The sequence below is a fragment of the Fundulus heteroclitus genome, chromosome 16, assembly GCF_011125445.2.
Source record: "Fundulus heteroclitus isolate FHET01 chromosome 16, MU-UCD_Fhet_4.1, whole genome shotgun sequence".
Classification (NCBI taxonomy): Eukaryota; Metazoa; Chordata; class Actinopteri; order Cyprinodontiformes; family Fundulidae; genus Fundulus; species Fundulus heteroclitus.
The window spans coordinates 21,321,281-21,334,041 of NC_046376.1; the positions used below are offsets into that span (position 1 = coordinate 21,321,281).

General features: G+C 37.7%; 1 protein-coding gene across 1 annotated transcript; it reads left to right on the top strand.

Moving 5' to 3' along the window:
• Positions 1 to 1,135: 1,135 nt before the first annotated feature.
• On the top strand, positions 1,136 to 6,935 carry LOC105930063 (small integral membrane protein 10-like protein 2A). Its single transcript, XM_012868063.3, has 2 exons — positions 1,136 to 1,521; positions 6,077 to 6,935. Exons 1-2 carry the CDS (start codon positions 1,342 to 1,344, stop codon positions 6,095 to 6,097), a joined length of 201 nt encoding a protein of 66 aa, XP_012723517.1. The 5' UTR covers positions 1,136 to 1,341; the 3' UTR covers positions 6,098 to 6,935.
• The last annotated feature ends 5,826 nt before the right edge of the window (positions 6,936 to 12,761 follow it).

The window sequence follows — 12,761 nt, forward strand, 5'->3', positions numbered from 1 at the left end:
TATGGAAATTATGTTTTGTCCAATACAAATTTGTTTTTGAAATGCTCTTTTTCAAAAAAAAATATATATATATATAAATGTATTTTGTATTTGTGTGCGTAAAAAATAAATAAGTAAGTAAATAAAAACTTGTGTAGCATCTTCCTAAATCCAGCTCTGACTATATCCACCAGCGACCAAAACTTAAATGGGCATAACCAGAGAGATGAGACAGGATACGCTTTGGGTTTTGTCTAAAAAATAAAAATAAAAATTTAAGCCTATTTGTTCAAGTGCAAGTGTCTTTTAAGTAACAAATCAATAAAATGTGGCTTTACAAGTATAGAGGGTTTAAAATGTGTACAAACCCTTGGTAAAATTCCAGAGGTTTGTTATGTAAAAGAATCAATTAAAGAACATTATATCGCCTTAATGTGACATTTATTACAATTTAATTCGTTACAAATTAATCTGGTATGGACAAACATAGCAGGGTACCAATTTTAGAGGACAGGGGACATGTGCAGGTGAGAAAATGTGCTTAAGCAGGTTGGAATCGGTGGAGAAAAGTGCCAAGTGTGTTTTTTTTTTATAAAAGAGCAATAAAAGGAAAGGTGTACAAGATGGTGGTGAGACCTGCGATGGCTCAGCGGCACTTAGGAAAAGAGAGGAGGAGTTGAAGATAGTGGGGTTAAGGAGGTTCTCTTTCCAAGTGACAAGGATGGAGTCATCAGAAAATTAGTTCACTGAAAGGCAACTGGGGTATTTTTCAAGATGAAGGAAGTTATAAACGGTTCCAAATACCAATTAGTGTAGATTCAAAACCATTAAATTTTTTTTTTTTTTTTTTTTTTTTTTTTTTGGCTATCCCGGTGTCAAATAAATAATGGCTTCACCAGATGAAAAACGGAAAAACAACACGATCACAATCTGACAGATTTTGCAAGAAGGCGTAAGGAGTGGCGTAGCTAATTATATTTTCCTAGACTGAATGCTTACATTGACATAATTGGTGCTTCAAGAACGGATTAATTTGGGAACGTTTACACTTGTGTCTTTCGGCGTAGTGTTTTTCTTTTTTTTAATGAAAATTATAAATGTTACAGGGGATTTAATCTGTGGCTCCAAACTTGCTGTCGTGCCTGTGAGTCACAACTCAGGGCGCAGCAGCCCGCCTCCCTGTCTACTTCCGCGTGTCGGGGTGGAGCAGCAGCCCTGGCAGCAGCTAATGTTTAAAAATGGAGCTCGGCGTCAGTCAGCGTTAAGAAACAATGAAGAATCGAACACCGATCGCCGCCCGTGTCGCCTCGCCTTGCCAGTTCACCTAGTCAGCCATCGCAGAGCCGGGCGGACTGATCCCACATGGCGAGTCTGTCGTACCTGGTGCTCCGGTTCTCGGGCTCCGCTGGTCGGACCTACGGAGTGTTTTGCAAAGGCTTGACGAGGACTTTGTTGATATTTTTTGATCTGGCATGGCGGCTGAGAATCAGATTCCCTTACATATACCTCGTCGCTTCGATGGTGTTTAATGTCAGACTCCAGGTAAGCGCTCTGTTACTTCCTCGTTGTTTACCAAAACTTCTGCTTCCACAGCCCAGCTGGTCGCCATGCCTCTGTTTGTGTTGTCATCGTGGTTGATGGCTTGACGTCTGCCGGCTTTTTACGAGAAGTGTCTCCTTTATGTGGGCCCAAGCTAAATTTGCAATTGTTCGTATATCTAGATCAGGTCAGATTGAAAGCTGTGTTTTAGATTATGTGCTGGCTTTAGTTTGGGGTGAATTAAACCATCTTTTCCTTTTTAATGTATTTAATGGTGTTCTTTATGATCATCCGTAGCGTTACGTTTAATTTTGCTTTTTCACATTGAGCCAAATTCTTGGTCGTCTACGTTTATGAATGTAAATGTCCAATCAATTAGATGCGTTTGATGATTTGGAGCCTGCTTTCAGGGCTCAGTGATGAAATAACATACACATTTAAGTCACATTCGAGTATATTATTGAAAAGTTCGTTAAATTCAGTAACTCAATTTACCAAGGGAAACACGTTATATAGATTAACGCAGACTGATGATGTTATAAAGCCTTTATTTCTGTCTATTATGATCCCCCCCCCCTCCACCTCAAGATAATTAAAACACAGCATTTAAGATTAAAATGTAGCATCAGATACATTAAACAGCAAAGAAAAAAATTAGGAAATGGGGACTTAATATAAATACCGACTTAAAGGTTGTGTGCAAGTTTGTTAGTTTATTGCATATGACTTTATAACAATAATTGGATGCATGAGCTTCAATCTGCTGCACGTTGTCTCTAATTCATGCAAAACTACGCTGACAGGCTCAAATATGTACATACATCCTAAGAAATATTTGGATAAATAATTGCAGGGAAAACGCAGGGTTTTTGTCGCGATCAGCAGGCTCCTGGCATAATCCTGGCTCGGTGTTTGACAACCATTTCTTATCAGGAAAAGGTAGAGCTCATTGAAATTAGTTGGTTTCTCTATATGGACCCGGTATTAAAGCATCGTTCACAAATTTGCCCTAGTGCTGGCGTCGGGGGACCATTTCAGAAGCTTAACATTAACCCTCTTCCTCCTTTCCAAAAGCAGCTTTCTTGTGTGTTTCGTGAGATTGTGGTCTTTGAACATCAGATTTTTGTCCAGAGTTTTATCATCTAGCCGTAGAGTCATGGTGAAGTTGAAGAGTTTGGAGAATCTGCCAGCTTCATCATTTTCATCCAGCACGTGAAATGTGGCAGTCAAATAATATTTACGTGCTCCCACTAGCTCAGCTTATAACAAACAAGATAAGCTACCATAACTATGCAGATGACACGCAAGGTGACTATGAACCCATTCAAGTTTTAAGTAGATGCATAAAACAAATAAATGCATGGATGTGCCATCATTTTATTTAGTTGAATAAAAACTAAACTAAAATGATTATTTTTGAACCACAGGAGGCGTGATCAAGAGGAAGCACACAGCTTTAGTTATTACAGCTAGAAACTGCCTACCAAAATGTGGGTGTAGTGATGGACTGAGACCTGAACCTTCAGAGGCACATACAGACAATTAAAGTCAGCCTTCTATCACCTGAAGAACATTTTGAGGATTAAAGGGCTAATGTCCCAGCAGGGTCTGGAAAAACTAATCCATCCCTTTGACTGCTCTATTTAAACTATTTACTGAAACCTCATTGATTTTAGTCTGTAGTCCCACTATACTTTCCTATATAGTGCCACTGCAATGCACTTTTTTTGTTTTCTTTTCTTTCTTTCATTATGTAAAGCACTTTTAAAGGTAGAGTTGTCGTTTTTTTTCCCCCCGGAAATGTAAGTAAGAAACGACCAAGTCCCTTTTTTTGAATAACTGCGCATGTGCAAGACTGACTTACCTGCTCTTCTGCGCCTCAGGAGGATCGCGTGAAATAATCTCCCAAATCCACTCTGGTCTTATTTCTTTCTACTGAAACATTCCTCTTCTTCTTCTCATAAACGCGATTAGCTTCTTGTGACTCTCAGCCATTTTCAAATTATACGGTCAGAGCAGCGGAGCTACAATGAACGGCTAACACCGAAGCTAACCGCTAAGCTAACTGGATACAGAAACACTAGAAGTGCGCATGCACAGCCAGCTAACAAGGAACATAGACACACATTTGTGTTACGACAGCGCGTCAGAATGATTGACATATGGGACAACCAATAGATAAGGCGATACCCCCAGAACCCGAGGGTCAGAGGGGTGTGTGGGCAGAACCGATCCTTTAACCAATCCCTGCCATTCGGACCAAACGACAGGGATAGGTCAGAGTTTTCACTGGCCTACAGTTCTCACTTTTTTATCTTCTTTTTCTGAATACATAATGTATTAACTAGTGTCAGGATAGAAAGTCCATTTCACCCCATTAAAATTAATATAATTAAGTGTTTCTGAACATAATTACCAGCTACAGTTTTAATTGTCTTGTTAGTGAAATGTGCTGTACAAAGAAACCTGCCTTGGCTGTGTTTTTTTAAAAGAAGAAAAGTGTTTTAAATAAACTTAACAACTTCTGATAAGAAAAGCAGTAATATCTCCTGCCAGAACTATGCCAGCTGCTCGTTGGCAGAGGTGCAACTTGCCGAGGAGCATTGAACCAAATATTACACAGGACGCATGTTTGGATTAGAGAAAAGGAACCATGAATTCAAACCGTTGCACTCATTTCTTGTTTTTAACTATCTGTAGCGTTAGCTGTTGTAATATAATTAGACCCTGAAAAAGCACTTTACAAACACTTTACAAACATAATATTAAAAGTATAAATTACCTTATTCATTGAGTCTATTACATTTCTTTCACTTTCTTGTTGTTTTGCAGTATACATGGTTATTAATGGCTGAAACTCAAGTGTGTCAATGTTTTGCGCTGAATTGTGGGGAAACTTCAGTCTTCTCCAGATTAACTGAAAATAAGTTGCCTTGCAAAAGTGTTCACACTCCGTTTTCTCACATTACAACCACAAGTGCCAATGTGAATAATTGTGAAGGGTAGGCAAAATGATACATGGTTCCTGATTTATTTATTTTTGCTACAGGTGATCTGCAAGATGTAGCATGCATTAGTTGATACACGTGACCATGCTTTGATCCAAACCTGGGGGGGCTCAGGTTCAGTCACCTGAAGCGATTACCCTGTTACTTTCTGATGTATCCCTGCTGAATTCCCTCATCAGCATTCAGTCATTTTGCCCTGCCGAGGCCTGGCAGAGAGCCATTCGTTTGATTCAGCGGCGTTTGAGCAGGGATGGTGCAGGATGGTGGCTCTCAAGGACGGTAGTTGGGCACCCATGATTGTAGCTTATCTGCTGGAAAATGAACTTGTTGCCTAGGGCTGGACGATATAGAATAAAAGCATATCAATAAAATAGAAATCATATTGATCGATATCGACAATTATCAAAACAATTAAAAATATACATTTTAAGTGCAGCCCTAGCCATTTTATGCTGTTGCTTAATGACCTATTTTTAGATAAATGGGTTCAAACACAACCCTTTTATTCAACCAACTTTTTACGAAAACTGTAAGTGTTAAAAAACAAAAAAGGACATGTGCTCTCTGAGCTCTCTGAAGGCTGATGGAGCTTTCCTGTGTTTGTGATTGGTTGGGAGGATGTAATGACTGCAGTATTAACCTACATGATAGGCTAGAAAGCACTGTTCTTTTATTGAACTTTCTATTGACCCCTGTTTTTTATATTGAGCCATACGTCTATCGATCGATTATATATCATTATTGAATTATCGTCCAGCCCTACTTGTGCCCCACTTTTAAGTCTTTGGCAGCCTCTAACAGGTTTTCTTTCTGGATTGCCTTATATTTAGCTTCCCATGAACCCTGACCAGCTTCCCCATCCCCCTCCGCATGATACTTTTGTTTATATATATATTTTTTAAATGCATTGTTAACCCATAAACTCTGCACAACATTCGCATATTTGCACATTTTGCATCACTGCATTTCCGTCTAGCATTACAAATGCTGCCGAACTCTTAGTTTTTAAATGCATTCTTGCACAAATGCCCTTTGCACAATCAAATTCTGTACATACAAATGTTTTTTTTAAAAAATACTCACCTGTACACTGTGACTTTCTCCTGCATTGTTTACATTTCAATAGTTTTACTTTTAAATCGGTGCTGCACCTTATACTGTATTTTAAATATACGGTAAATTACAAGCTGTATTCTTGCACAAATGCCCTTGCGCAATCAATTCTGCACATACAAATGGTTTTAAAAATACTCACCTGTAGACTGTGACTTCTCCTGCATTGTCTACATTTAAATTGTTTACGTATAAACCACTTCTGCACCTCATACTGTGATCAAATTTTTACTGCCATTTACAAGCTGTATGCAACAAAATTTCGTTCTGTACCCACTCTGTGCATACAAAATGACAAATAAAGTTGTCTAAGTCTAAGTTAGGGTGGTGGACTACAATCATGTTTCCTTTATTTCGCCTGTGGACTTACTTGTTAGTGTTTTCCTTTGCTCCAAAATGATATATCAATAGTTAATTTTTTTTATGTCTTTTCACAGGTTCATATTGAAATCCACTGACAACACAACATTTGCATTTTTGACTTAAATCAGCGGGACTCGAGCACGGCCTGAGAAGGCTGTGCAGCCTTCAAATCTGAACAGCATTGTGGATGGAGAGGACACCCACTCCTGCAGGCTGGTGCGACAATGCACCACAGTGAGGCGACCGCTCGTTTGCAGCAGTCGTCATACGAGCTCGGTGCCTTTGCAGACGAAGGACAGAATGGATGTTTTTTTTTTTGTTTTTTTTTCAATGTGCGACAGGGTGAGGAGCGATACGCGGAGGGGAAGAGGCCTTGCAGCTGCGGAATCAGGAGCCGTTCGTGGGGACTTGATCATGAAAGACGACGATTGTGGCTGTGAAACTTTGTAGCTTACCCTTTTTAGTGTGCGTGTGTCAATGATGTATGTTTATCAGTAGTGTTGCATCTCAGAATTAAAAACCTGGACACAGTTCAGTTTACTTTACGACAGAAGCATCTTCTCAGCATGACATGAACAAGCATGCTTTTTTTTCCCCTCCCTTGTCTTCTGTGACACTGGGGTTGTTTTTACATGAACAAGCGGTACGTGTTTTCTTTAACATAGATGGTGGCGGCTCCTCCAACTGGAGATGTTACAAGGGCGGAAATAGAGTAATGGCATGTCTTGCACTGGTGGTCGCGCTCGGAGGTCATCAGTCGCTGTTTCTTCAAACCAGTAGCACTAAAGAGTCGATGGTAGTTACAAACAAAAGTTATCTGCAAAACATTTTAATGCTGAAAATTTATTTAATCGAACATGTCTGATGGTTTGTACTCAGAACTGATTGTGAAAATGATTTAACTCTGGAAGAAATAAATTTGTAAAAATCACAGCTTTGTGTAGTAAATGTCTGATTTGTTGTTCAAAGTATTCTTGTTAGCAAAGTTTATTTTGACATATTTGTAAAAATCCTTGAAGTAAAAATTACAATTTATAAAGTATAATTCCTTAACCACAATTAGGTAGAATGTGGGAATGTTTTGGTTGAAACTAGGGCTGGACGATATAGGAAAAAAAGCAAATTGATAAAATAGAAATCATATTGATCGATATCGATAATTATCAAAAGAAATCAAAATATACGTTTAAGTGCAGCCATGGACAGTTTATGCTGTTGCTTAATGACCTATTTTTGAATTAATGGATTAAAACATAACCCTTTATTCAACCAACGTTTTACGAAAACTAAGTGTTAAAAAAGAAGAAAATAGACACGCAAAATGAACTCTCTGAAGGCTGATGGAGCTTTCTTGGGTTTGTGATTGGTTGGGAGGATGCAATGACTGTAGTATTAACCTACATAATAGGCTAGAATGTTGTTTTATTGAACCTTTTATTGACCCCTTTTTATATATTGAACCATACGTCTATTGATCAATTATATATCGTTATTGAATTATTGTCCAGCCCTAGTTGAAACAAAGCATGTTTTTTTCTGAAGTACTTTGCCACATATTTTTTATATATATATATATATATATATATATATATATATATATATATATATATATATATATATATATATATATTACAGCTTATCCTTATACTGAAAACATAAATGAGTTTATGAATATTTGCAACACGGCATTCATTTCTACGTGCCATCATGGCTACCAGAAAAGCTTTACTCATCTTGATGTTGGTGACATAAATACAAAGTGGCTTTTGTTTTCTAAAGCCACTTTATCCTGCGGGTTCGCTTGAATGTCTGTTTTTGCTAGGATTTTGCACAAAACGTTCAAGAGGTATGCATACTTATGTAAAGGAATGTTACCAATACTTAAAATCAGCAATGACTGGGCTGTGCAGGCCCAAGAACAGCACAAAAAATCTTTTTTAAAAATCCTCAGGAATTTCCAAGACATTAGTAGACTCAAACTGTGCCACAGAGAGCTACAGTGAGGGTTTCACAATGGGGGAAATGTAAGCAAACTGTGCAAAACCGTTTTTGGTCAGTGTGTTGATCTGGCCCAATTACTCAATGTCTTCTGACAGTCTTCCAAATTGCAATTGGACAGCCATTTTTTAAAACAATATCTTTATCAGAAATTTTATTTAACCATCATTAAAAAGCTAATTCAAAATGTGCCATTTTTTCTTTCTCATTTGCTAGTTAAAAAAAAAAAAAAAAAACATTTATGAGTTATGCTGTGAGCCAGTTGTAGCGGATGTGCGTTTTCAGACGTAACGTGATGTCGTGGCAGCAACTGGCCACAAGGGGGAAGCAGCCAATGACTTTTTGAAAGAACTGCGCGTTTGAGACTGAATCAGATTGGTTAAAGAGAGAGAGAATGAAAATGATGTTTCCCACGCTTAATTAAACAATTTTGGATCTTAATGAATAATCTCATCCTTTATAAAGGACTTATACGCAGTCAGAACTGCTCACTTCCTCACTCAGTCCCCATTAAACTTATTCACTTATTTTCTCTGAATCCAGACAGCAGCATAAAAAAACATCATCAGCTGCCACGGCAACTGTGTCTCAGTCTGACAGAAAATTATCCAGCCTTTCAGTAAGAAAAAAAAAAGAGGATTACTCAGGAATTTCTTGGGGGAAAATGTTTTAATGGGGATTTTAATGGGGATCATAGAGGTCTAAAGAGAGAGAAAGATCTCCAGATGAAGTTGTTTCATCTTTGCCCTCCATTTTTCCTGCCACAGTTTTTATTTTCCTTGGAAAAAATGGTGGTGGTGGTGGAATAAAGATAAAGACTTTTAGCCTTCAGCATCTGTAGCAGCTCACATGTTTTATTTGAAGGAGTGTGAAAGGGTGATAACACAACAGAAGGAAATGGCTGGGGTTCAGTGAGAAATGAAGGGCAGATGTGGATTACACAACGTGTAACCCACATCTATTCCCCGACTTTAAGACCTTTTCATGTGAAATATGTGTCTTTGAGGTTCAGAATTTCAGCATTTAAATGATCTTACCTGATTAAGGCTACTTACTTCAACCCTGCAGACTACTTATTTAGCAACAGAGGCAGGCAGAGTAGCCAAATATTTGTACTCAAGTAAGAATGGCACTACTTCAACACATTTTCACTCAAGTAAAAGTAAAAAAGTAGTCAGGAAGAAGGCTACTCCAGTACTGGGTAACTAAACATAACAACTGATGATTTAATATTTAAAAATGATGTAACTGGACTGACAAAAATATATGGTTATGTGCAAATTCCGATATTTCAAAGACGAAAATGAAAAAAATCACAAAGAATAACATGATTACAATATAACAAATTCAGGCAGAAGAAACACTTCTAAACCTTTTTTTCAACATTAAACATAAAAGCAATACTTACAGTAGTTTATGTATATAGATTATGTAAAAACAGGGAACATTTCCAATGGCAATATCTACTATTTACTGTACATTCATTGGAGCTCCAAATGGCTCAGTGAGCTCAGCAGATAGAAAATAACATTAAAACAAAAAAAACAAAGTCTAATTTTAACATAAACTCTAGTGTTGTGTCTCTCTGGTGCATTTTTGGTTAAAACAAGTATGTTATTTATTCATCAAGTTACTCGCAGCAGGTGGCGTAGCCAGAAATTTTACCTTAAATAAGAGTAGTGATACTTAAGTAATGATATGATTGAAGTAAAAGTAAGAAGTACAGTACAGTAAAACTACTCCTAAAAGTACATTTGTTCAAAAAAGTTACTCAAGTAAATGTAACTAGTTACTACCCACCTCTGTTTAGCAATATAGAATATATCATTTTTGAAATATATGGACACAAATTATCTCTGTTTAAGATGTACAGCTAAGACAGATGAAAAACTATTTTTATGATCCAATTATCGCATACAATCACAGCAAAAAAGAAAGTATGCCCTGTGATAATCTCAGGTTTCTAATATATAATAGAAATGTTGTGTTTAAATCAGTAAAATTCATTTGATTAAACAGCATCAGCTCACAGCAAATGTGTTTTTGAGGGACTTAATACAATGTACACATGTACCACTAAATATGTGTGTAAATAAAGGTTGTAGAGCTATTTAAATCAACTTTCAATGTACAAACTACGCACCTCTGATCCCATTATTTATTGCACAAAGATTGAAAGTAATAAAAATGTGTGATAAATAAAATTTAAAGTATGTTTACTTGCTTGAATGTAGTTCCAGTTTATTTTTTCACTTTCTTCCCAAGAGATACAGGACTAGAATTATAACTGTCTTGGATCTGCAGGAAACACCCTAAGCTACTGCCAGCGTTTGATTATCATCAAGGGATGAATTTTACTAAACATAGTTAAAATCAACATGGCTAATGCCATGACAAAGTAGTGAAATTTGAAAGTTCCAATTTTTCCTTAGTTTGTAAACTTGCACTTATGGTTCTGTGTTTGCTGTTTCCATTTTCCATGTTTTCAATATGCCAACTTACATGGTGAGATTGAAACAGTTTAATAACCGATGTAGCATGCACATATGTTTCTGGGTCATTTATTAAAACAAACTGCACCATTTAATGATATTAAATGAAATCTTTAGTCTTTTTAGTATGGCTCGAAAAGATGATAGCTAGAATAACTTCAAAAAACAGCCCAGAAAAAGAAAAGAAAAAACAGCAACAAGATGGGAACTAGAGAGAGAAAAAACAGCTGAATACACAATAGCAATAGGAGGATAGGACAGGTGCAAAAAAACAAAAAAAAAAAACAGGGAGTATACATGCTGAAAATGAGGGGGTCTGGGAAGATGTACAACTAAAACAATCAAAATCTGATGGAAAGCAATGTAAAAGTCAAGAAAAAAACTACCCAACACAATCGATTAAAACAAATAAGTATGACTATCAGAATTCAAAATATAAAACTTGTCCAATAAGTTGAATGTACACAAAAAGATAAATAAGGAAAACTTGGAAAACACATAAGATCTCAATTGGATAAGAAAATCATGCTGGACATCGATGCTGACATGAAATGGGCAACGTGTTGGGAACATAAGGATGCCACATCAGTTGATGAAAAATTAAACTTATCAACCCACAGAGGGCTTATTTCAAAGTCATAGACAAAGTCAAACTGAAAAACTGAAGCTCTGGTTTGCATTTCCTCCATGTGCTTGTATGCATGCCTGAAAACATTGGGGCATGCTCCTTATGAGATGTCGGATGGTGTCCTGGTGCATCTCCTCCCGGATCCTGACCAGGCCATCACTGAGCTCCTGGATAGTCTGAGGTCCAACCCGATGGTGTTGAATGCACCTAAACATGATGTACCAGAGATGTTCTGTTGGATTTAGGTCAGGTGAGCATGGAGGCCAGTCAATGGTATCAGTTCCTTCATCCTCCAGGAACTGCCTACATACTCTTGCCACGTTAGGCCGGGCATTATCGTGCACCTGGAGCAACCCAGGACCGACTGAACCAGGGAAAGGTCTGAAATGATTTCATGCTAATACCCTGGGGCAGCCCTGGTGCCTCATTTATCCTCTACAGGTTTGAGCGTCTCTCCATGGATATACCTCCCCAGACCAACACTGACCAACCAGAAAATAGATCATGCTGAACAATGTTACAGGCAGCATAACGTTCAACACAGCTTTTCCAGACCCTTTGATGTCTGTCACATGAGCTCAGAGTGAACCTGCTCTCATCTGGGAGAAGTGCTGACTGAATCTGCCAATTCTGGTGTTCTCTGGGAAATACCAGCTGGAGGTCACTTTGTAGAGCTCTAGCAGTAGTCATCCTGTTCCTCCTTGCACAAAGGAGCCGATAACAGTCCTGCTGATGGGTTAAGGACCTCCGACAACCCTGCCCTGCTCTCCTAGACTAACTGCCTGTCTACTGGAATATCCTCATTGCTCTTGAAACTGTGCAGGGAGACACAGCTAGCTGTCTGGCAATGGCAAACTGATGCGCCATCCTGGTGGATTAGGACTACCTGTGCAATCTCTGTAGGGTCCAGGTATCGCCTCATGCCACCAGAAGTGACCTTGACCCTGGTCAAAAAATTAGATGGGGAAAAAAATATCTGTGGCCTCCATCAAAAAATCCATTCCTGATTCTGGGGTCTTCTCAGTGTTGCCCCTTTAGTGCATCTGCTGTTAATTTCATCAATATCAGAACAGCTCTGCTCTGGTGTCTGATTAACAATCTCCTCTGTACTACTCAACCAACTAGATCAATATTACGGAAGCTTGACTGACTTGATATTCTAATCTGATTAAAAAGTCTTCATTTCATTTATTTGAACAGGCTACAATGATAGAGTAATAGGACATTTTTTCCTGTTATAAATAGCAGAAAGTTATGCATTGAACATAGTTACCATTGGATTTACATTCAAAGTGGGTTTATCATGTAAAATAAGGAGACAATTTTACAAGTTTTTATTTTTTGTGTTGTGCACAATTGAGGCAATTGTGCACAACACAAAAATCTAGCATGCATTAATTTCTTTAGCTCTAAATTACAAATCTTTTCAAAATCATATTTACTCATTGTACCTATTCATGCATGCATACCAAATGACCTTTCCAACAAAATGGTGAAAGCTGGTGCAATTTTCCTTGAAAATATTACACCTTGTAAGAATACAGATAAATAAGTGTCCTCACTCCCCAAAATTATATTTGCCTTGTTCTGAATGTTCAAAGTTGACAACCTGATAAGTCAAGCTAGCCTACTCAAAGAACC

Coding starts and splice junctions, on each gene's coding strand:
- LOC105930063 (XM_012868063.3), top strand. CDS start 1,342: ATGGCGAGTCTGTCGTACCTGGTGCTCCGGTTCTCGGGCTCCGCTGGT. Junction 1,522..6,076: donor TGTTTAATGTCAGACTCCAG/GTAAGCGCTCTG, acceptor GTCTTTTCACAG/GTTCATATTGAAATCCACTG.